This window comes from Oryza glaberrima, chromosome 5 (genome assembly GCF_000147395.1).
Source record: "Oryza glaberrima chromosome 5, OglaRS2, whole genome shotgun sequence".
Lineage (NCBI taxonomy): Eukaryota > Viridiplantae > Streptophyta > Magnoliopsida > Poales > Poaceae > Oryza > Oryza glaberrima.
In genome coordinates, this window is record NC_068330.1 from 9,310,689 (window position 1) to 9,336,828 (window position 26,140).

The 26,140-nt window shown below is 43.3% G+C and overlaps 4 protein-coding genes across 4 annotated transcripts; all 4 read left to right on the forward strand.

The window, feature by feature from the left end:
- The first annotated feature begins 418 nt into the window (after nucleotides 1-418).
- On the forward strand, nucleotides 419-826 carry LOC127772852 (stigma-specific STIG1-like protein 2). Its single transcript, XM_052298836.1, has one exon. The coding sequence runs from the start codon at nucleotides 419-421 to the stop codon at nucleotides 824-826; it is 408 nt and encodes a 135-aa protein (XP_052154796.1).
- Nucleotides 827-5,800: 4,974 nt separating this feature from the next.
- Nucleotides 5,801-6,229, forward strand: LOC127773502 (stigma-specific STIG1-like protein 3). The gene has a single exon (XM_052299586.1). The coding sequence runs from the start codon at nucleotides 5,801-5,803 to the stop codon at nucleotides 6,227-6,229; it is 429 nt and encodes a 142-aa protein (XP_052155546.1).
- A 3,923-nt stretch (nucleotides 6,230-10,152) lies between these two features.
- Nucleotides 10,153-11,897, forward strand: LOC127773056 (putative pentatricopeptide repeat-containing protein At1g10330). The gene has a single exon (XM_052299067.1). The coding sequence runs from the start codon at nucleotides 10,260-10,262 to the stop codon at nucleotides 11,724-11,726; it is 1,467 nt and encodes a 488-aa protein (XP_052155027.1). The 5' UTR covers nucleotides 10,153-10,259; the 3' UTR covers nucleotides 11,727-11,897.
- A 10,442-nt stretch (nucleotides 11,898-22,339) lies between these two features.
- LOC127773504 (uncharacterized) lies at nucleotides 22,340-25,654 on the forward strand. Its single transcript, XM_052299587.1, has 3 exons — nucleotides 22,340-24,025; nucleotides 24,167-24,394; nucleotides 24,647-25,654. The coding sequence occupies exons 1-3, from the start codon at nucleotides 22,340-22,342 to the stop codon at nucleotides 25,652-25,654; spliced, it is 2,922 nt and encodes a 973-aa protein (XP_052155547.1).
- The last annotated feature ends 486 nt before the right edge of the window (nucleotides 25,655-26,140 follow it).

Genomic DNA, 26,140 nt, shown 5'->3' on the forward strand with positions numbered 1-26,140 from the left:
TGTTGATATGCGTCCAAAATGACAAGTGTTTGGAGTGAAAAACATGCAATTTTTTGGTGACATTTCTAAACCCACGAACCCCTTGATCTCATACGCACTTCATACACTGTAAGTACTTGAAACCTTAGTTTCAATCCCTTTTTTTTTTGTTTGTTTTCTACAAGAAAAGGCCGTTGTTATCCTTGCTTTGAAGTCCCATTTCAATCAAAAGTCAACTGCATGCATGCTAGCATGAAGCTATAGCAGGAGAGCTACCTGCTAGGCCGGTTGACTTTCTTCTCCCTCTATATAATCATGCCACTTCCAAAGACATTCTCTCCACACAAACACACTACACGTCTCCCCCAACCTCTTCGCCTGAACACCACCATTTTTACAACCGATCGATCGCGATTAGTTCGATCTCGACCTTCCTGCAATGGCGAAGGCCACCATCCTTCTCTTCCTGGTGCTCGCTGCCGCCACCGCAGCCATGGCGGCCACCAGCGCAAGCACGGCTCCGGTCGGGATGAGGAGAAGCCGGTTTCTCATGACGCAGCAGGGGCAGGGTGCTGATCCCTACTACTACTACAGCTGCTCCAAGAAGTCGGCCGCCGCCTTCTGCCTCGCGGCGGGGAGCCCCGGCGCGACGTGCTGCGGCGGGCGGTGCGTGGACACCGGCGCCAGCGGCGAACACTGCGGCGGCTGCAACAAGGCGTGCAAGCACGGGCGGAGCTGCTGCGGCGGGCGGTGCGTGGACCTGCTGTCCGACAGGGACAACTGCGGCAGCTGCTCCAACCAGTGCAGCAACAAGTGCACCTACGGCTTCTGCGACTACGCCATTTGACAACGACATGCATGCATACTCGAGGAGATCAAGCTGTGTGTGATTATTAAGAGTTCAAGACATGCGCTGTGTTGCGCACAGCCTACACTGCATCGTATACGCTGGAGGAAAATGTATCACGTAAACACCACAAAATATATATTGTCACGAGAAGTGTCCACCGTTAATATAATGATTAATGATGTCATGAGAGTGATATCCTATTACTTCTATACACAAATATGTCTCCAAGTTTAAATTCTTGATGGGAGATGGCTGTTGATAGCCAAACTTGGACTACATCAAATTTAGGCTCATTCTAGAAGAGAGATTTGATAATTTAACACTTTTTTCAATGGGTTTCGATTATTTGACATCCTGGCCCACTTTCATTCACTCAGATGGTCCCACATGTCATCCTCACAAATGTCAATTAAAGTAATTGGGCAACAAAAAAAAGTGTCAAATTATCCAATTTTCATTCTAGAAAGGATCAGAGCCTTCGAACATATCAAGACTGGTCTGACCGCTGGTGTGTAGTGGTTGGACCATATAATGAACTGTGGTTTGGCCTCGATCAGGTACTCGAGCGATCATATCAAGCAATGGAATGTGGTTCAACCTTCAGCCCTGGTCCGAACCCATTTTTTTTATATTTTTTTCATGTTTTCTTGTTTGGGATCAGGGTTTCTCAAGTCCTAGTTGATCTCTAAACCTAATAGGATGTGAAAATACGAAAGGGCGTGTAGCCTAGTGGTTGCAGTGACCTGAGTAGTACCCTAAGGTCCTAAATTCAAATCTCCATAGGAGCGACTTTCAGATTGGATTGTTTGTAGGGCTAAGTTCCTAATTTAAATGGCCACATATATCCGGTTAGATGTAGAGGCCGGGTAAAAAAAATACCTTTTTCTAAAAAAAATAGGATGTGAAAATAGCCAAGTAGACACAAGACAACCCTTCCTTAAATATAGGGGCTTAATTAAGGTCAACTGAAAATGGTCAATTAAGCATCAAAACCAATCCATTACTCATACCTCTATGATCTGCATCCATCACCCTCCTTTCTTCATGTATCCCACGTCTCTCCCCCCTACCCAAAATCCGTCTATTGCTTGTTGTCTCTCATCTTTAGAGGGCTAGAGGACATCTAATTGGCCTGTTGAACCTAGGATAAACCAATGTGCACCCTAACGAGGTTGCTTCAAGTGTTCGTTCGCTAGCTGGTATATATCAACCAATCTCTGTGGTGGTATGTCTCCGGGTGTTTCTGCAGGTTGCACACAAGATGCTAGGTGTGGCGGCGTGTTCTAGTGCCAATAGAAATATACTAAATTACTAGTATATGTATTTTTTTCATTATGTAGTTTTGGATCAGTTTTGTAGAATTTTCTAAAAGAAATAAGAAAGAAATTGTAGATAACAGATGAGGGGAAAAATGATTGTTACCTACATGGACATGCGGATGCAGAGGTTCAGTTCGTGCACTGCAGCTTACTTCGTAAGTTCGAAGAAACAGTGGTGACTCACTTTGTGGCACTCTTCGCCTGTGGAAGCAGGGATGCACCGGTTTCTCTAATCTCATAGATTCACACTGCCCCGGGGCAGCACGCAACAGGGAAAATTGGAACCATACCATTATAATTTTATAAAATTGAAACCATGCCATCCTGACCCACATGTCATTGACTCATGTGGGTCCTACATGTCATTGAGATACCGATGGTATATCTCAAACTTTACAAAATTATAATGGTATGTTTCCAATTTACCCCAGGCAATAATGGTGGTGCCATCAGCATGTCTGTTGGCTGGCAATGGCATGATCGAAGCGCAAACGGAGACGGTGGTTAACGATCACAGATATAATTATATCATATCATATACTAGTAGTTTATCAATTATAATATAAATGTTCTGTTCATTTATATATATATAGCTTATTATTGATCAATGATTATATGACTTATTCACAAAACTTTTTACGTGATATGTTACTGTTTTTAAAGCATCCCTAATTATATTTCACATGTGAAACAAAGATGATTCTAAGATCAAAGTATGAATTCATCGATGATCATGTCTCATAGAGGAGATACCGAATGAATGACATGGACACATGTGGATGAACATGTTGTTAAATATGTCTAACATGTTATCCGATATTATTCAATCCTTACTATTCAAAATATTTTGCATATCTGAGTTAAAAATACGAAAACGAATATAACACAATAATTATCTATTTGTATCCACTCTGTCTTTCATCCCTAAATAGAGGCTCGTGCACAACTCCCACCTCTTCATCTTAAGTGTTTAGTCCCGTAATATCAATATAACGTGAAAAAACTGCATATATAAACATCACAGATAGTCCGGACTCGGGAAAATCGTTTATGATTCCAACCGTAATGACTAGCCAACACTAGTTGGGAACCCATGTTTAGTCTTGGTTTATAACCCCTTTAGTCCTGGATTACAAACCAGGACGTCCAATCCAAGACTAAAGATGTTCATCTTTAGCCTTTAATCCCAGTTGGTGTTACCAACCGGGACTAGAGTTTTTTTTCTTTTTGTTCATTGTGTTTTGCTTCTTGCAAATTGAAATCCCCAAATCCCCATATCAAATTGACATCTACAAATTCACAAAAACATACTCAACAACAAAATCATCCACAAATTCATAAAAACATATAAAAGAATCTACAACTTCTTCCTCGCCGACGGCGTCGACTGCATCTCCGGGCTCTCCAACGACCTCATCCAGCGCATCCTCCACTTCGCGCTGGCCAGGGAGATTGTGTCCACTAGCATGCTCTCGACGTGGTGGCGCTCGCTCTAGCGCTCCACCGGCGCCGTCAACCTCGCCATGCGTCTTCCCGAGCCCGACAGCCACCACGGCTACCACATCAGCCACGACGCTGTGTTCTCCCTGCCACCACGCCTTCGTCCGCTCCACGCAGGCGAAGCTCGACCGCCGGCAAATGCCCCCCCCCCCCTCCCCCCGCCTGCGCTGCCGCCCGCCGCCAACACTGTCCCGCATGCTGCCGCAACCGGATGCGGCTTCACCCGCTGTCACCGTCGTCTCAGCTCACCGCCGCCGGAGGGGATGAGAGGGGAGGGGGAGGAGGGGATGGGGAGGGCGAAGCAGAGGAGGAGGTGGAAGATAAGGATGACGCGTACGCAGAGGAGATAAGGATAAAAAAGATCGGCGACGCGGCTCCCCTCCCCGTGCATCTCGACTAGTCCCGGTTGGTATAAACAACCAGGACTAAAGATCCATCTTTACCAATTGGGACTAAAAATCGTTGGGGCCTGACACGGTCTGCTAACTTTTTTAACCGGGACTAAAAATGATCTTTAGTATCGTCAGTTGGTGTCACCAACTGAGACTAAAGATCAAAAAATTTCACTGGGCTTTTGAACCGGGACTAAACATATTTAAGTCCCGGTTCACTAATATGATTTTTGCCATCCAGGCACAGACCCACTTCTCCTGTAGTCTATTTGTTGCTTTTTCCTGTCCAAGTGTACCAAAATAAAATTGAGTACCTGATCGATTCGTGGGATCCTACTCAAAAATCAAATGGCTGACTTATGGAGAAATCATCGATTGTTGTCGAGTTCAATTACTTAATCGTGTACTATTAATTACTCCCCCCATCCCATAATATAAGGGATTTTGAGCTTTTGCTTGTATTGTTTGAACACTCGTCCTATTCAAAAACTTTTAGAATTATTATTTTCTTATTTGTGACTTACTTTATTATCTAAAGTACTTTACGCGCAACTTTTCATTTTTTATATTTGCATAAATTTTTTGAATAAGACGAGTGATCAAACACTACAAGCAAAAACCTCAAAATCCCTTATATTATGGGACAGAGGGAGTAGCCAATTACTGCCGACATGAATTTCAGCAAATAAGTACGATGAACATGTAGAAGTTTAAACACTTGCAATTGCAGGAAGCTAAATCACATCCTTGTTCTCCCATGGTTTTGTGGTCGTAGAACGGAAGGCACTTCCCTGTGTGTTCCACGTACGAAGCTTCATGATCATATTCTATAATACTATGATAGTATCATTCCCCTTCCCGTCAAGTCATCATCAACAACATGTGCAGTTTATGGTACTGAGCATGTGGATGTAGCGACGGCCGCCATTTTTATCTTGAAAGATTACTTGCATTTAGAGCTCCTCCTTTTCTGGAGCTCAAAATTTTGTCAGCTACTGTAACTTGGCCGCCTGCCTTACTGTTGACTTCTACTTAGCGCTCATTGCGTACACCGTGGTCTTATACAAGCCAGAGCATCTGCAGCTCTGCTGATCATACATGTCTTGAGAAACGATCAGTTTTTCGTTAGTGTTATAATAATTTTGAAAACCAATTTATTAAAGGAACTACATCGCATTCAGTACATATTTGACCCACTAAATATGAATTTCCTCAAAAATCATAATGCGAAGTGAATGTGACCAGGAACTTCTGTCTTTATAAAACCCAAGAATTCAATATATATATTTCGGTTGTTTCAAAAAATATATATATTTCGAGTTAAATATATGCATTTGTCCTAATTTCATTATCCAATTTCAAGATAAGTAATTCAAGAACAACATCGTTACTTGGAGTTTGAGGTTTCGAAAGTGCATCTGGCGATGTTGTCCAAAACGACAAGCCGACAAGCTAGGTATCCGAATTAGTATTACAAAGCTAGCAATCAATTCAGTTCGTGTAACATTTCTAACCTAAAGAGTCCATCCACTGTATATCTTCCAATCTTCCATCAGCTTGCTTTTAGAAGCCGTTGTTGTGCTTGCTTTGAAGTCCCATTTCCTTCAGAAGTCAACTGCATGCATGCACGTAGCTGCATTGACTTCCTTTCTTCACCTCTATATAAGCATCCTCTCCACACGACCACACACGAAACACATACAGATCACTCCAGTCTCCACAAAAACACACTACACCTTCATCCAATTCTCTCCACCACCATGGCTAAAGCCACCGTCCTCCTCCTCCTCCTCGTGCTCGCCGCCGCAGCAGCCACGGCGCCCACCACCAGTATGGCCACGATCCCGACCGGGAGGAGCCGATTCCTTCTGGCGCATCAGCATCGGGCTGCTGGTGCCGGGGATCCTTATTACTACCGGCCTCTCCCATCGATGTACGGCTGCTCCGAGAAGTCGGCCGCCATGTGCGTCGCGCCGGGGAGCCCCGGGCCGACGTGCTGCGGCGGCCGGTGCGTGGACACCGCCGCCAGCGGCGACCACTGCGGCGGCTGCAACAAGGCGTGCAAGCACGGGCGGACCTGCTGCGGCGGCCGCTGCGTGGACCTGCTCTTCGACAGGGACAACTGCGGCAGCTGCTCCAACAGGTGCAGCAAGAGGTGCACCTACGGCTTGTGCAACTATGCGCAGTGACGATGTGATATATCGAGCTGTGTTATTTAATTGCGTACAGCCCGGCCACAATGTTTCAGAGTTGGGAGGGAGATGTATCATACATGCAAATGCAACCGGCTACTTCAAAGTAGGATCGGGTTCACCTGCAACCCGCCAGTCCCTTGTGTGACTGCAACTTACAAATATAATATGCATATGTATCCTTAGTCAAAAAAAACAATGCATATGTATCATGTGAAGTATAAGTATGTAAGGATTAAAGATGTCATGAAAAATATTTTTCATGACCTGTAAACGAATGTTTGGCCAATTTAAAATTTTAAAGGCAGGTAAAGTACTGAATTATTATATGTCTCACATTTTATTCTTAATTTGGAGTTCTTTTGAATTTTGCAAATGAAATAAAAATAAAGAAAGCTCAGGCAACAAAAGTGGCAAACAATATGATTGCCACCCCTCAAGCAGGATCAACTATGAAGGGAAATAAAATGACTTACCAGTGACCTACCAAAAATTTTGCAGCTTTGGGGTCTGTTTGGTATAGCTCCAACTCCTCAAATTAACTTCAGGAGTTGTGGAGTGGAGTTGTGGAGCTGCCTAAACCCAGCTCCACCACTCTAGTTCATTTTGTAAGAGAGCTCCACCCAACTCCACTCCTAATTTTGGTGGAGCTGAAACTGTTTGGCTGAGCTCCAGCTTCAGGAAAGGTGGAGCTGGAGCTAGAGCTGTGCCAAACAGGCCAACATGTGACCGTCGATTTTTAGGGCTGACAGGATTTGTTTCACGAGCGCGCGCTGTGGGTCTGGTTTGTTTCACGATCCCTTCTCTCCTTAATGCATTGGCAACTGTTAGGCCTAGTTCGATTAATCACATCCATCCACAAGAGAATTAAGGGAAATTTGAGAAAATTAATTCCACATCTATTATTAATCCCCTCCAATCCCTTCTTCATGAGGATTAAAGGGATGTGCCTGACTATGAAACAGATTTTTTTAGGTGGGATTAATGCAATTTGTTGGATGGTACGTGGCATATGCTGTAAAGATCTTTAACTCTTTGTAGGTTATCTACACTTGTTTTACTTGGCTCTCACAAGGTCTATGTTGTTGTAACTGGTGGAGCAAATTAATTGTGTTATTTTTGTTATAATTTATAGAAGTTGAATTTTAACCTGCATGTTTATAGAGTGATATATTACATATTGATCTATCTTATCAATTTTTTAAAAGTTTTTTCATAACTATTTAGATGACATGAAAAAAAATGGGTGGACGTCCACCTCGGTGATTAAAAGAGTTCCCCTCATGTTGGGGTTTTTCCAACAGCTTTTTCCGTTTTCTATACTTTTAGCAGGGTGCACTAAGAGCATTTTCAACCGACTCCTTACCTCACTCTATGTAGAAATTTAGACTATAAAAACATGGGAGTACCTATACATCTTTCGAAAGATTTTTATGATCGTATCACACAGATTTTTAATCTTTGAATTAAAATCCAATAGATATAATAAAAGGCAAAAAGCAATTAAGAAACACCATAATAGACACTAAATTACCATATCCTCAAGAAAAAGACCAAATCCAATACAAAATTTAAAATTTACATGTGAAGATTCAAAAATTACAGTGTAACTTACAAAAGTTACAGTGTAAGTTTCATAAATTACACTGTAACTTACAAGAAAATGCACTGTAAATTTGAGTGAGAAAATCGAGTGAGAGATAAGAAAAAATCTTTCGAGTGAGATATAGCAAAATCGTAAAAACATTGCTTCAAGGGACTCCCTATCCTACCCCCTGAATTGGGAGGATGATCATTATCCTAACCTTCATTCATGTTAAATTTGGGAAGCTCCTATCATGCTCTCTCTCCGCTTCGCTTGCTTGCCCATCACCCCACTTTCCCCTCTATGTATGTGCCCCTCTAATGATGCCGCTCATGTTCTATTTTTATTTTCTAGAAACACCACAAGCCACCACACACTCCCTGCTCGCCGATTGTTCGTCAATCCACCATCTGTTGTTCCATCCATTAGGTAAAGCCTACTGTACTATTACGAGTCTATTGGATAAGACTTTACCTCTAGCTAATGTTCGTGTTGGATATGGGACCGGGATACAGTTAGACTTTTTTCTAGGCACAAGAGGAGGCCACTTGTCTAGGAAAGGATTTTGGTAGTCGACTTTTGAAATTTTATATAGCTGCCATTGAGTTCAACATGGGCTGGCATCACCTTGCTAGTCCACGGGTACGAGCAGCTCAAATTTGGCCTTCGGGGATGGATAGGAGGAGCATGGAGGTGGTGGTTTGTCTCGACAATTTACAACACTTAAGGTGAGCTCTGCAGAGCTCGACGAGGTGACTCCTGTGAACGTCTTGTATGTGGATGTCAAGCTCAAGCTCGCTCAGGAGGCATATCTCGATGGAGCTCCACCAAACTCATGAAGATGGTACTGGGGTTGAAGATCTAGTGACTACTATGAAACCTGAAACCGCTCTCTCGGGCAGACATATTTCGGTGGAAGCAGGTAACGGAGTTCTAGCTAGAGCTCGTCTCCACGGAGCTTGCCACGACTGCATTGCTCAGCGTGGAGAGTGGGATGGAAGAGAAAGAAAGAGAAATGGAAGAATAAGAAGAGCAAGGAACATTTCCATATGCACCCTATGATCTTTTTATTTTATTGACTGGATTACTATGTAGGTAAAAACATTATCCAGTTTGGACCGCGGGTTGTAATAAATGATTAAGTATTGAAAGGATGTTGATAACGCCTAGGGGAGGGTGAATATGTGTGTTTCTAGAGCTTTCTTTGCCATAATTATGAATGCTGAACTTCAGATCTGAAACCTAGAAGTTCCGGTCTTCAAGCCGGACACTCTTGTCAAGATATTAAACAAAGTGATATTGCGAGTAAACTATATACTCCCTTCATCTCCAAAAACAACTTAGTACGGGATGTGACAAACCTGTACAGGTACGTAATACTAGATATGTTATATTGCATACTAGATTTATTTATTTTGGGACGAAGAGAGAAGAAACTTGGGAAACTCCTACAACCTAGAGGTGACAAGCATGACATATAACCAAGAAACAACGTTATCTACTAAATCAACTAAGTACATACATAGATTGGAAAATTTAAAATACAAGGTAATGTATTGAGAGAGGAAAACACCTGATTTGTTTATTGAAGTTCGGACCCACGGATTTTGCATCTCTATTGAGGAACTTCAAAGAGTTGTTTTTTTAAAAAAACCCTAGTCTTTGCCAAGCGACTACCAGTCAAATCTAGTTTCCGCTCAATTTATCACTTTTCCTTATGAAAACGAGGTAAACCTTCACAAACTTCCCTAGCATTACATAATTGTTCGATGCTCACAGATAATGCCTAACTAACTTGAAGAACACCTCCAAGCAGTAACAATTATGGCGATGAATGGCTTGTTGTTAATCTTGAATGTCCAAAGAAGGAATTCCCTTTTATAAAACAATATGGGTAAATTGATAAATATGAAAATTCCCGATTAAATGAAAATGGGGCTGCTATTATACATTCTCCCCTCCGAACTTCAAACGGCGTGAAACCATACGTCATACCTATTTGTACTGGGCCTTATAACAGACACACCTGGGCCTCTACGCCTCCTCTGAGTCCATCCGCACGGGCCCGTCTAAGGGCCTGTTCACTTTGTTGCCAAAAAAAACCTTACCAAATTTTGGCAATGCGAAAATTTTGATATAGTTATCAAAATTTTGATAACTTGCCAAAATATTGACAGGATTTCTTATATAGTTACCAAAATTTGACAGCAAACTGAATGTAGCCACTTTTTTAATAACTTTATCAAAATTTGGTAAGGTTGAAAATGGATCAAAGTGAACAGGACCTAACTTAACTGTGTCGCCGCCTCCCGCTGGGCGCTGGCTGTGGCCTCGCCCCGTCCCGTGACTCCTTGGCCCGGCGCGCTCTCACTTCGCCCCATGATGCCGCAGCGCCGCCTCGCCGCGCGCCACCGCCGCCCGCCTGCCCCCAGGTAGCGTTACATGATCGCCCGCTCGAGACACGCTGCCTCGCTCGCAGCCGCAGCATGTGGGGGTACCTCCTCCGCCGCTCGCTCGTACGCCGGCCTCGACCTGCTCCTGCAGGAGAACTTCTCGGCCCCGCGCCGCGTCCTCCAGCTCCACGCCCTCCTCCTCACCTCCGGCGCGCTCTCCCTCCCGCACCCCCACCCGGCCGCCACCGCCGCCTTCCCCTACAACTGCCTCATCCACGCCCACCTCCGCCTCCGCGGCTCCGCTTCTCCTCCATGGGGCCCCCTCCGGATCTTCTCCGCCATGCTCGCCCGCGGCGTCCGCCCCAACCGCCACACCTTCCCCTCCCTCCTCAAGTCCAGCGCCAGCTTCGACGCGGCCACCCCGACCCTCCACGCGCAGTGCCTCCGCCGCGGCCTAGACGAGGACCGCTTCGTCGCCTGCTCGCTCCTCAGCGCCTACGGCCGCGACGACCATCTTGTGCGCGACGCGCGTAAGGTGTTCGACGATATGGCTAGTCCGGATTTGGCTACCTGTAATGCCATGCTTGACGTGCTGTGTCTCTCCGGAGACATGTATGGTGCCCGCTGCTTATTTGATCGTATGGTGGTGAGGGATGTTGTATCGTGGACGACGATTATCTCTGGGTTAACGAGGATTGGGTGTCACTGGGATGCTGTTGAAATGTTCCGGGCATTTCTGCTGCAGAATAAGGGACGGCTTTCTGAGGCCACACTGGTAAGCGTTCTTTCAGCTTGTGCTAATCTGGATGCTGTGGAGGGGCTTGCGGTTGGAATGGCTGTTCATGGGCATGTTGTTCGCCATGAGGTTCAGTTCACTGCGTTCTTGGGCACAGCACTCATCGACATGTATGGTAAGTATGGGAAGCTTAGCTGTTGTAGCCATATCTTTCATTTGGTAAGAGACAAGGAGGTTTGTACGTGGAATGCACTGTTGTCTGCATTGGCTAATCATGGGAAGGAGGCTGAAGCACTGGTTAAGTTTGAGATGATGAGGAGTGAAGGGTTCTTGCCAAATCATATTACATTCGTTGCTGTAATGACAGCCTGTGCTCGCGCAGGATTGGTGGAGACTGGCTTAGACTTCTTCGAAGAGTTGTTTACTGAATATAAGGTCATTCCAATGATGGTGCATTATGGGTGTGTGGTAGATCTTTTAGGCCGTGCTGGTCGTTTTCTGGAGGCAATTCAGATTATAGAGAGGATGCCATTTATGGCTGATGATTCTGTGTGGGGTGCACTTCTTGGGGCTTGCAAGATCCATGGCAATATAGAGCTTTCTGCCCAGATCAGGGAGAAACTAATAGTTCTTGGTGGTCAGCAACCTGGACGGTATGTGACTGTTAGGAACATGTATTTAGAAGAAGGGAACTGGTATGCTGCCACTAGAATGGGAGAGGTGATGCAGGAGGCTGGTATTAAGAAGATAGTGGGTATGAGCAGTGTTGTGCTTAATTGAGTTAATTCTATCACATGAAGTAGTAGTTATATTATTCATCGGATTAGATGTTTGTAAGAACAGAATAGGTATGATGTTAGAATTAATTTGTCATTTGGGACAAAACCTGTAACGCCCTAATTTTCATTTGGGATTAAAAATCATTAAATAATGTATTTTCCAGAAATTAAATAAAAGTTAAATCAATTTAATCAAGTGAAATAATGGGAGAATTAAAATTTTCCCTTAAAAAATCATTGGCCGAGAATATTTTGTAATATTCTTTGTGCCCTAATGAGTTCTCTAAAATTTCCCGCGAATTTTCGGAGCTCAAGAAGTAATTTTAAAGTCACAAACATCATCAAATCAATTAAAGAAAAAGAAAAACAAGTAAAACTCCCCTCCTTTCTCTTGGGCTGCTTTCGGCCCAATCCTCTTTCTCCTTCCCACGGCCGCCCCCCCCCCCCCCCCCCCCCCCCCCCGCGGGAAAAGTACATTGAAGGTCCCTGAACTTGTCATCGAGTTACCAAAACGTCCTCAAACCGCAAAACCAGACATCGGGGTCCCCTAACTATCAAAACCGGGTCAGTGTTGGTCCCAGGGCAATATTGTGCCCGGTTTTGTCCTACGTAGCGCATTGACCACGGTCTTCAACGCTGAGTCAGCATTAACCTTCCTCATGACCTCCTTGTAATGTTTCTCTATCTCAACAGCCTCTTCATCATCATCTGACTGAGCATCATCCCCTGGAGTATAATCACTATCTTCATCACTGTCAGAAGGTGGGTGGCTAGCTATGGGTGTACTGTCATATGTTGGATGGTCAGGAATGGGTGCATTGGCAGAAGGTTGATGGCTACCACAGGGTGCACTTTGACAAGGTTGATGGCTAGCAATAGGTGTTGAATCAGAGTGGTAAATAACTATCCTCCTATCAGTTTCTTCCTCTGCCAGTTCTTTACCCTTACATCCACTACCACCAACCTCATCAACCCCTTTCCCTTTGGATACATCTATATCAACCTCTATTTTCCCACCCTCCTCTTCACTTTCAACTTCTAACTCCATTTCTGCCTCCCAATCACTGTCATCATCAGACCCATTACGCAAATCAACAATCTCTGGCTCCTCAACATATACATCTGCTACATCCAATTCTCCAGTACAGTCACACATCAGTTTGCAAGCCTTATCATTAGAAAGAGCACGAAGACCTGTTTGCAAATCTTTACCAGGAAACAACCAGTGGAGCAAAGTCCCAGACATCACATTGCAATGGTCCTTTAGGTGTCCAAATAGCTCGGGCAAAGAAACCTTGTCTCTTTCTACATATGACAGAGCCTCAGATCCACCACAATATTTCTTCTCACTCCCATCTAAAACAAATACCCCCTTCAGATGAAACCTAACCACAAGAGTGTCCAACACGTCCATCCCCTTCATGCAGAACAAGATATAAAATTGACTTAGAGCATTTTAAATTTGTCCTACACTCGGTCCAAAAACAAATGGTCCTACACATGCATACCTAGTTCCAAATCCTAACTTCTGCATTAAACTAAGCCTAAACATACCCTAATCAAGTACAAACCTAAATAAATAACTTGCAGCTAACACCAAATCCCAACATCGAAAATCATTAAAAATATTCCTTCCCACATCCCACTGACACCATGCAACCACACAAACTCAGAGATGAAATGGAATACCTGCCGGATTCGGATGTCGGATTGCGGGGGGAATACTCGCCGATGAAACCCCCGCCGGCCGCCGCACCTGGCTCCAACTCCCCACCGAGGTCGCCCCAAGGTGGCCACCGGTAGACGCGCCTAGGCCACCACCAGATCCAGGTCGAGCTCGATGTTGTCGGCGGCCGCGCCAAACCAGTCACCACCTCGGCGCGACACTCCACCGTCCCTTCCACCGCCGCCTGCTGCAAATCGACCTCGTCGCCAGCAGCGTCGCCCCGGCCGTCCCGATCTAGGGTTTTCACACGAGTGAGGAGTGAGGAGTGACGAGTCCGCCGTGCGCCACGGGCCTAACTACCGCCCTGCTGACTCAGCGTCAAACCCCGTCGCCCCTGCTGACTCAGTGCTGAAGACCGTGGTCAATGCGCCACGTAGGACAAAACTGGGCACAATACTGCCCTGGGACCAACACTAACCCGGTTTCGATAGTTAGGGGACCCCTGATGTCTGGTTTTGCGGTTTGAGGACGTTTTGGTAACTCGATGACAAGTTCAGGGGCCTTCGGTGTACTTTCCCCCCCCCCTCTCCTTTCCCGGCCCAGCCCGCCGCTCGGCCAGTCCCCTCCTTCCCCTTGCCAAGTCTACATCGCCCCCTCCCGGCCTCCCCTCTCACTCAGGCCGACAGGTGGGACCCACAGGGCCCCACCTGTCATCCCCGACCTCTAGCCTGGCCGGCAACTGCCGCTATTGCCGCCCCCACTCCACTGCCGAATCCCCCACCACCCCGCCCGCAGCCCTCAATCAAACCGCGTGGGAACGACCCCCTCCACGTCCTCTACCATTTCCCCCACTCTCCCCGCAAGGAACGGCGCCGGTTTGACCTCCCCACGAGCTCCACATCGTCACCCCACTCCGGCCGGCAACTCCACCTCTCCCGGGCTCGATCCCGCCTCCCCTCCCCCATAAAAACAACCCCCGTGCTCCCCTCTTCCGTTTCCCCTCCTCGCCCGAGCTCCTCGCGCCCCCTACCGCGCTCCCCACGCAAGGCCAAGCCCCCCGCCACACGCCGGAGCCCTCCAGCCGCGCGCCACCGCCGCTCCTGTCGTCGCCGCGCCGCGCCACCACCACCATTGGCTTCGCTGCGCCGAGCTGAAGCCTGGCCACCGCTTCGTTCCTCCAATCCGCCACCGAGCCGCCACCTCCACTGTCGACTCAGCCGCCGCTGTCCGTGTCGCCTTCAGCCGCCGCTCCTCGCCGCCTCAGGCATCGCCACACAAATCCGCCGCCACCCTCGGTTTCGCCGTGCTGCCCCGCACACCGGCCGCCACTCCAAATCCCCAAACCATCACCGGAGCCCCGATTCCACCGCGAACCCGAGCTCCACTGCCGCCATAGCCGTCGCCGCGTAGCGCCGCCACCAGCACCACCATCTCCACCGCGCCCCACCACCCCTCCGCCATCGCTGTTAGTCGCCGGAGCGCCGCCGCCTCCCTTCGCCCCGAGCTCTGCTGGCCGAATCCCTCCGTCGCCGCATCTCTCGATGAGCCGCCCTCCCTCCTCCTCCTCCTCTCCATTTATTCCTCTCCTTCCCCATTTCCCGTGCCGCCGCTCGGTGCCGGTGTCGTCGCCGGTGGTCACCGTCCGGTCGCACACCGCTGCCGTCGCCTCGGGTTGGCCGGTGAGCCAACCCGTCTCCCTGCCAGGCCACCTGTTGTTGGTCGCCCGTGGACCACCCGTGGTCCCGGTCCACGGTGCACCGCCCCTCCCCTTTTGGCTGACGCGTGGGGCCCACCTTTGGTGGACTCGGTCCACACCTGTCCCAATGCTGATGCAATAACCTTTAATTTCCTTTAAGAAAATTATTTAATATTGGCGCAATAAATCGATAATAATTCTAGAAAATCCATTTAAATGGCTCAAAACTTCTAAAATTCATATCTAATTCATACGAACTCCAAATTGAGCCATTCAACTTGCAAAATTCATATAAAATTGAGCTCTACATGTTTGTTTACTTTTTATGTACTATTTGCTTGGTGTTTATTAGAGTTTTTCCTCGTTTTGCATGCCAGCGTGTAGTTCCCGTCGTTTCGAAAGATCGCGGTCGTGAGGAAAAGTGTTCGGAAGATTCTTTCGAAGAAGCAAGGCAAGTCACACATTCCCCTTGAGCATATTGAGCCTATTTTATAAATGTTTTACCGTTTGCAAATAAATATGCATGTTTTGCTAATTACATGGGAATTCGGTTTACCTATCTGCTCGCTTATGCCATGTTTACTTGATATCTGTCATTTGTCAACCTTGGGTAATAAATCGACTAGCTTGTGTTACTTATGTTAACCTAGCTAGAACTATATGCTTAACCATGCTTAATTACCACTAGCTCAGTCGATGGGATAATTGCAGTATCAGACATTCTAGTATCTTGATGAGCTGTGTGCTTGAGACATCTGGCCATGTTTCATGGTCGTAATTATCCAACTAAAATGCGACTGAATGGTGGGCTGTGGGTGCATGGTTTTGCGAGTCGCACCCATGGAAATTAAGGACCGGTTCACGGGAAACCCTGGAAGACTTACAACACTTGCCATAAGCGGGAGTGGATAACTGCTTGATCTGAAGTATAGCTCGACCCTTTCCTAGGCACCGGTGGCGAGGGTGGGCGTGATGGAGTTGGATCGGCCGGGGTGTCCGGTTGTCCAGCTGCCGGATTCACCGCGGCGCACGAGGGGACTGCCCACCTCCGGGGTAGGGGGTGGGGGTGAAATCTTAGCGTAGTGTGGATGGTTAGGGGAGGGTTATGCGGAGGGTCTTGTCACAATCACTCGACATGGTGACGTGTCTGCGCAGGCACGGTGACATGCCGATAGATTGTGTCTTGTGGGTACAGTTGTGCACCTCTGGCCAGAGTAAAACTATTCGAATTGCCGTGCCCGCGGTTATGGGTGATCAACCAGATTCACCGTAATTAGTCCCACACTCCCACCTTAATAAATCGACTCAATGCATTGTAGTTCAGGTGGGTTGGTTGGGCCTGTTCAACGTGGTGTAGCGTTGTTCAGTGGAGATTTAATCTTGCCTTAATTACTCAACCGTTTTACTATTTTGCTTAATAAAATGCTTTACAACTGCCTTTACGCAAATAGCCACAAGCCATTCTTGAATCCCCTTACACGTCTGTATCGTTGGTGTGGCTTGCTGAGTACGGTGGTTGTACTCAGGCTTACTATTATTCCTTGTTTTCAGAAGTGTAGTGCTTCTGAGCTAAAGATGAAGTTAGAGGACCAAGACTCAGACCCCAGTTGAGTTTTGCCTGTGGAGTGGAGCTGAAGCCCCGCTAGGATCGCCTTTTTCCGCTGTTATTGTTCCCTTTCGGTGTGAGGACTAAGTGCCTCTTCTGTAAGTATTTTACACTTTATTTATGTTTGGAACTGTATATTACTTGTCGTTCTGTGTACCCTGCCTGGTACTGGACAGGGATTTAATATACAAAATAGTCTGGAAATTTAGGGTTAAATTTCTGGACGTGACAAAACCCATACTGTGTAGCAACTGATTTATGCCCCTTCTTTTGTCCAATCTCCAGTTGCGCAATCAGCGTGATGCTGACAGTGGATGCCTCTATCAAGCGCCTCCCTGCACGCTCTTAGTGGTTCAGCGGTTCAGCCAAATCTGCAAAGGTATGTGGATGTATTCAGATTTCTCAAATCTCGGCATAAAAATTATGAAACTTTGCTAAATCCAGTGCAAAATGGAAAGGTAGCACAAAGTTCGGAGGGCTATGCTGGGCCAAGGGCCACAGCTAGTTTTGCCCATGCTCCCATTCCTAGTGTGGACTAGTCAATTTAGTTTAGGTCAGTCCTATGTACTACCTATATGTACAAGTCTTCTGTTTATTTAAGTTCACCAGTGTATTTTTTTATATATGTTCAGTAGTGTTTTAGCAATGCAGGTTAGGAGAGGGAATGCATTGTTATATTATTGTTGCACGTGGATTTATTCAAGGCAGTTTTGGTTAGAGTGGTTGGGCCCATGCATCTGTAGGAGTAGGAGCCCCTTGCGGCTTTAGCCTATGTGCCTAATCATCACCTCTGTACGGTCAGATTAGTGTTTTTTTTTTTTTTGTTGATTCTCTTATCGAGGATGTCCTCCTTAGAATGAGAAAATCGACTCAAGAATGGATTCTAATATCTCAAAGGATATACTCTCACGTGTATTATTGTTCTCTTAAATGCAATGTAAACGGTTATGAAGAATTCTGAAAAGAAATTGACAATCTAAAGTATATATATAGTGACGTATACACTCCATAGTGAAACTTTACTGCTGCTGCCTGCTAACGCTTGGTGAAAAGTGTAAAGCGAGTTCAGGAATCCGCGTCCTGTGATCGCTGCTGCATTCTTGTGTATCTCATAGATCTTCTGAATGTGATCACAGTTCAATTTTGTTGGCCGCTGGCGGAAGTTTTACTTGGTTTTTTTTCAGTTTTAAATCTTGTAAATTGAGATCACCATGTGTCTAGAATGGAATAACTTATGGATAGATGGTTTCAATGCTCATGACAGGGAGTTGTTCCAAATCAAGATAAATTTTAAAATTAAAGTTTCCTATTTTATACCGTATATAATAAGAGCAATCTTAGAAAAAGATCCATCTATCGAAGAAAAAATTGACAGGCAGCTAAATAAGTTGTTTTTTTATATTAACGATGGAACCATCCAAAGCACTTCTTTTTGTAATAGCCAATACTATTATTTTCTTTGGTAAGTAGTACAAGTGGCACATAACTTAACAGCATAGTCAATATGTTTGAAAAATTAGCTGTTAGGCTTGGAAATAATGGTAAAAGAGGCTAATTATGTTTGGTGTTGCCCGTTTCCATCTGCCAACCAATTTGGTTATATCAATTCTCAATAATAGAAGTCTTATGTGTAGGTTATCTTTATCTCTACTATATAACTAAGAGCGGTCGGCTAGGCACTACAAGAAGAGAAGTCTAGGAACACTTTACTCATGCTTGTTATTATAACCCAATGGTAAACACATGTTTGTTGAGTTCAATTTTTCATAGATCCAGTATATAAAATGCATTAATGCATATAAGACCATAAAAATATTAACTGCATAATAAACAAGAAAAAAAAATTATGGCATGAAACCTAAACTTTGTCATTGACTTTCAATATAGTTCAGCTATAAGATTTTACTCAGGGACAGTGAAAGGCAACGAACTTTTCATTTATTTTCTGCTTTTTCTTTCCCAGTGAATGTGCCTCTCCTTTTGGAGCTTTCTTCTTTTCTCCATTACAAATGCGCTTGCATATGACTTCATAGGATTTTAAATTTTAATTTGAATTGTTCATCGGATACGCTGGTAATTGGTCGTTGGTAGTAGAATAATGAGTAAATTTCGTAAAACTATAGATACTTTACACGATCTATCACAAAACTACAGATTTAAGAGCTTATTTCACATAACTATAGATTCAGTGTATTCGTTTATCACAAAACTACATGTACTTTGCACAATATGTCACAAAACTACATGTACTTTGCACAATATATCACAAAACTAACTTATTTCATAAAACAACAGATTTAATATTTTCATTTATCACAAAATTACAGGTTTAGTGTCTTCATTATCACAAAACTGCAGGTTGTAGCATTGTTAAAACCTATAATTTTATGATAATGGATACACTAAATTTGTAGTTTTGTGATAAATGAAGACACTAAATCTATATGTTTGTGAAATAAATTTTTAAATCTATAGTTCTGTGATAGATTGTACAAAGTACCTGGAGTTTTGTGATAAACTGAGACACTAAATCTATAGTTTTGTGAAACATGCTCTTAAATATGTAGTTTTGTGATAATTTGTGTTAAATGCCTATAGTTTTGTGAAATTTACTCTAGAATAATGGTTTGTTACCACCAAGATTTGAACTTCTGTTATACTTTGCAAGGGTGTTCGTGGGCGTATGCTATAATCTGTGTTAAAATTTTTGCGATTGCTTATTGCCTTTTCCTATTTTGATCTGTACTTGCTTGTAGAAACTTTATAAAAACATGTGCGCATATCTCCAAAATGAATACGCTGGAATTTAACTTGAACTTCCGTTATACCTTTAATGGGTGTTCATGGGCGTATGCAATAATCTATGAGTTGACATTTTTGCATCTGCCCATTGCCTTTTCCTATTTTGATCTATATGTACTACTCCCTCTGTTTCACAATATAAGTCATCCTAGCATTTTCCGCATTCATATTGATGTTAATGAATCTATTTAGATATATATGTCTAGATTCATTAACATTGATATGAATGTAGGAAATACTATAATGACTTACATTGTGAAGCGGAGGGATTAGGTGCAGAAACTTCATAAAAATATGAGTAAATTGCACTTTACACCTGGTAGAGATTACATTGTTTCACTTTGTATTGGGTTTAGCACATATTTTCACTTTACAGCTGGTATATCCAAATAAGTTTCACTTTGCACTAGGTTGCGTTATATTATTGAAGGGAAATCTTGTAAAATATGAGTAGAATATTTGATACTTCTTGAATTTAGACTATATTTCACATTGTTTTTTTTAAGATTTTACAATATTCTACATTCGATGATGCATCTTAGTGTTAAATACAACTTACAAATCAATAATTTGGTGTAAACTAAAATTATATGTTAAACTTGATGTAAAGTGAAACACAATGCGTTTTATCAAATGCAAAATGTAATTTACTAAGAAAACATGATGTGCATCCATATCCCATAAGGAATATGCTGGAAAATACAATATACAATAGGAAGCAACTATAGCACGAGTGATAGCACTTTAGTCCTAAGCAGCGAGGCAACGTACATGCAAAAAATAGAAACATCGTGCGTCTTTCCCCAGCACAGCTTTATTAAAAAGAAGGGCTTGTCACAGTGCACTTTCAGTTTTAGCACCATGCGGTCACGTGCTAACAGAGTCTAGCACCATTGCACTAGTACTTACTTTTAGCTTGTGTTCTTTTCAACTCTTTCCCAACTCACTTTCCTCATTTTTTACACGCACGCTTTTTAAACTGCTAAATGGTCTACTTTTTTAAAAAATTTTCTATATGAAAGTTGCTTTAAAAAACATATTAATCTATTTTTAAAATTTTTTAGGCTAATACTTAATTAATCTCACTATATTCGCATTCTTTGTTTCCGACGCACGTTTAAAATCTTTTATGACTTATATCTTTTAAACAGTATATTGTTTTTAAGATGACAAAACGAGTACAATATTGAATATATTCATATTATTTACTTCTGTAGCAGTGTTCTTACTTCGGATACTACGAAGAGTTATATCCCTATAGCAATATAGTTACTTTTAATACCATAAAGAGTTACTTTCCTCTAGCAAAGTAGTTAGTTATAATACTGTAAAAAGTTAGTTATATGTTTCAGTTACTTTCCTCTAAAAGTGTTAACTTCTAATATTATGAAGTGTTACCCCTAATACCGTAAATAGTTACTTCTATTTTCTAAATATTACTTTATAGTAAAATTAACTGGGGCACCATAGTGCTCGGGCTCCAAGATTGAGTATATATCCAATTTAAATGACTATGAATTTTTTAAAAAAATGTTTAGGTGCGATTATTAACTTTTGTTACTAACAAGTTTGAACTAAATTTGATTTTTTTTTTTTAGATTTTGATTCTAGGTACATACCATCTAAACATATAATTAGTTAGGTATGTAATAATGGATTGTGAAACAAAGTTGAATATGAATTGTTTTGTTGCTAAGCACAGGTATGAATCAAACTCTTGTACCTGGGTATATATTCAGATGTTGAAAATTTTCAAAAATTTGAGTCAATTTGTTTATTTCGTACCATGGTGTTGGGTTTACCTCAAATAAAAAAGTCATGTATTTACTTGTGAATCTACACCTTACCTATGAAGATATTTCTATAACACATATATATAATTATTTCTAATACTATAAAAAGTTACTTTCATTGTAGAGCTTAGTTACTTCTACCATTTAACAAAATTACTTTGCCTATTCAGTATTGTGCTCATTTTATCATATATCTTGAGTAGAGTTTAATGTTCATTGGTTAAAACGAAATAGTCCCGGTTCCACAATAGTCCCAGTTCCAAAACGAACCGGGACTAAAGTGGCTTATTAGTCCCGGTTTATTACTTCAACGGGACAAAGGGATCTTTAATCCCGGTTGGTCTTTAGTCCCGGTTCGCCTCCTGACAGGGCATGTCAGACCTATGTCAGGGGGGCTTGGGATCTTTAGTCTCGGTTCGTGTTACCAACCGGGACTAAAGATCTTTAGTCCCGGTTGGTAATACAAACCGGGACTAAAGTGATTTGAGATCTTTATGCCCGGTTGGTGTTACAAACCGGGACTAAAGTTGCACAGCTTTATATACCCCTTCTTCCTCCTCCAGCCCGAGCCATTGCTTCAAAATTAAGCTTTGAGGGAGGGAGGTGCTGTCAAAATTTTAAGTAAATTTTTTTGGTGGTAATATACAAATTTGAGGTCTTCAAAAGGTTAGCAACTTCATCCTACTCTTTGTTTTGCTTAGCATCTACATTTGGAGCTATTTTTTTTTACATATTTTTCCCTCTAGAAAATGTGATGGAAGATGATGAGAGAGAAAGTGTGTGTAGGGAATAAAGAAGATTATAAATACTTGTTTGAATAATTACATATAATTTTGTATGAAATTATAAAACTAAGCTAATTTAATATTAAAATAATAAAAACATATTAAATATTTGTTTATAATGTAATTAAAACATGAAAAATATGTACAATGAATTTAATAATAATGATTAATTGTATGAATAATTATATTCAATTATTGTATTATTATGTAATTACTTTGTAAATCTTGGATTTTGTATAATTACGATTTATATGTTTTTCATATAGATGGATCAGCAATGGATGTACGCGGATCGGCGGTCGAAAGAGTTTATTGACGGCGTACATTATTTTTTGGGTGTGGCCAATGATAACAAGCGTAACGGTTTTATAAGTTGTCCATGCGACAAGTGCAAAAACCAGAAGGAGTATTCCACCACACGAACTATTCATGCCCACCTGTTTCAGTGGGGATTCATGCGTAGCTACAATTGTTGGACCTCGCACGGAAAGGTTGGGGTTGCAATGGAAGAAGATGAAGTAGAAGATGAGAACATTCCGGACTGGGCTCAGTATGGCGGATTTGAAGAAAACACAATGGGCGAGGCGGAGCTGGATGTTGAAGGGAATGACGGTGCTGATGAACTTGGTCAAATATTGCGGGACTTACAGGAGGACTGCGAAAGTGGAAAGGAGGTGCAGAAACTGAAGCACATGTTAGCGGACCATAGAACAGCGTTGTACCCAGGTTGCGAGAAGGGCTACAAAAAGTTGAGTACAATCCTAGAATTCTTGCAATGGAAGGCTAAAAATGGTGTGAGTGACAAGGCATTTGGCGAGTTATTGAAACTCGTAAAGAACATTCTTCCGGAGGGGAACGAATTGCCCGAAAGTACGTACGAAGCTAAGAAGACAGTCTGCCCTCTAGGTCTGGAAGTACAGAAGATTCACGCGTGTCCGAACGACTGTATCCTGTATCGCGGTGAGTACGAAAACCTGGAAGCATGCCCTGTTTGCAAAGCACTACGATACAAGATAAGACGAGATGATCCAGGTGAAGTTGACAGACAGCCTTTGAAGAAGAGAATTCCTGCTAAGGTGATGTGGTATTTCCCTATAATAGCAAGGCTGAAGCGGTTTTTCAGGAACAAATCACATGCTAGAATGATGCGGTGGCACGCAGAAGAACGTAAACAGGATGGGATGCTGAGACACACCGCTGACGGGTCGCAGTGGCGAAATATCGACAGAACATTTAAAGACTTCGGCGAGGATGCACGAAACGTGAGGTTCGGTTTAAGCACGGATGGAATGAATACGTTTGGAGAGATGAGCAGTGGCCATAGCACCTGGCCAGTCACCATGTGCATCTACAATCTTCCCCCTTGGCTATGCATGAAGCGGAAGTACATCATGATGCCGATTATTATTCAAGGCCCGAAGCAACTTGGTAACGACATTGATGTGTACCTAAGACCATTGGTTGAAGATATGAAAGTGTTGTGGAGGAAAGAGGGCGTCCCCGTGTGGGATGAGGACAAGCAGGAGCAATTTAACCTACGAGCGTTGCTATTCGTTACAATTAACGATTGGCCTGCACTAAGTAACCTATCCGGACAATCAAACAAGGGGTACAACGCTTGCACTCACTGTTTGGATGAAACTGAAAGTACTTATCTGAAGCATTGCAGGAAGGTTGTGTACATGGGCCATCGTCGATTCCTTGCTGCAAACCACCCTATACGGAAAAAAGGCAAGCACTTCGAACAGAAGGCAGACCATCGTACTAAGCCTAAACATCGCAACGGGAAAGCAGTGTTCGAAATGGTGAAGGATCTGAAAGTAGTATTTGGAAAGGGGCCTGGCAGCCAACCTATAGAGAAGGAAGATGGTCACGCGGTGATGTGGAAGAAAAACTCTATTTTTTGGGAGCTACCCTATTGGGAAGTCTTGGACGTTCGCCACGCAATCGACGTGATGCACCTCACTAAGAACCTTTGCGTAAACCTGCTGGGCTTCTTAGACGTATATGGGAAGTCCAAAGATACACTCGAAGCACGCAATGATCTCAAGCATATGGAACAACGCGACGGCCTTCATCCGGAACCGAACGAGAAAGGAAGCCATTACTTAAGTTCGGAGAGCTACACCCTAAGCAAGGAAGATAAGGAGAGTATGTTTCAATGCCTAGAGAGCATCAAGGTACCGTCCGGATACTCCTCCAATGTAAAGAGAATAATAAGCACGAAGGATAAGAAGTTCACAAACCTAAAGTCTCATGACTGTCACGTGCTTATGACACAGCTGCTTCCTGTTATAATTCGTGGTATCCTTCCTGATAATGTGCGAGCAACAATAACGAAGCTTTGTGCTTTCATTAACGCAATTTCACAGAAAGTCATCGATTCAGAAAGTTTAGCCGCCCTTCAGCATGACATGGTGCAATGCCTTGTCAGCTTTGAGTTGATCTTTCCACCGTCATTCTTCAATATAATGACTCATCTTCTGTGCCACCTTGTAAAAGAGATCGGTATTCTCGGTCCTGTGTACCTACACAACATGTTTCCTTTCGAGAGGTACATGGGCGTTCTAAAGAAGTACGTTCGTAACCGTTCTCGTCGGGAAGCAAGCATCGCGAAGGGGTATGGAACAGAGGAGGTCATTGAGTTCTGCGTAGATTTTATTGAAGACCTCGAGCCAATCGGGGTACCCGAATCAATCCATGAGGGGAGACTACGGGAAAAGGGCACACTTGGAAGGAGAGCAATTATAACTGTAGACAACGATTTATTCCGTAAAGCACATTTCACGGTTTTGCAACAATCTTCGTTGGTTGCTCCTTACATTGATGAGCACCTTGCGATTGTTCGCTCAGAAAGCAGTGGCAAGTCCGATGCCTGGATTACACGCCATCATATTGATACTTTCCCCGCTTGGCTGCGAGAACACCTCCTGGGTAACGAGACGATTGACCGACAACTAGCCTTCTTGGCTAGGGGACCCTCCGGCTCGGTAACTACATTCCAAGGTTATGAAATCAATGGATACACTTTTTACACAAGAGCCCAAGACAAAAAGAGCACGAACCAGAACAGTGGTGTTCGTATCGATGCCATAGGACATGATGGTCCAACTAGCACGTATTACGGTGTCATCGACAACATTTGGGAACTAGAGTATGGACCCCTGAAGGTCCCTCTGTTTCGGTGCCAATGGGTTAGGCTGACTGGTGGAGGCGTAACGATTGATGACAGCGGGATGACAACGGTTGACCTAAACAAGGTAGGATACTCAGATGAACCATTCGTTCTAGCCAATGATGTAACGCAAGTTTTTTACGTGAAGGACATGGATAGCAAACCAAAGAAGGGGAAAGGGCCCGATGAGCCAAGACGCCATGTTGTTCTCCCAGGAAAGAGGAAAATCATTGGAGTCGAGGATAAGACTGACGAAAATTACGATCTATTTGAGGGGCAACCTCCATTTGCAGTGACGGTTGACCCGAGCATCATACTATCAAAGGAGGACACGCCGTACTCACGCAACGATCATAGCGAAGGAACAATAGTGAGGAGAAAGTACGTGAGGAAGACAGTGACCTAGGTTGTTTGATGGAAGATGTAAATTATTTGTATTGTATTGAAAGTCGAACAATTTGGATCAATATATTATTCTCAACTGCTTAATTTGTAATGTATTACTATTTTTCAACCATATGATATTTATAAATGGTTACTTCCATTTATTTACACTTTGAATACAATTAATTAGGCAATATGTTATTTGTAACTGATTATTGGTATTTATTTCCACTTTGAAAACAATTAAGTAGGCCATATCTTAATTATAAATGATAATTTCTATTTATTTACACTTTGAATATAATTAAATTGGCCTTATGTTAATTATAAATGATTATTTCTATTTATTTATACTTTGAGACCATTTACTTAGGCATATCCTGTTTATTTCTATTTATTAAAATTTTGAAAACATTTAATTCGGCCATACGTAAATTACGTACGATTTTGGTATTTATTTGAACTTTGAAACCATATAAATCAGCCATGTGCTAATTATATTGGATTT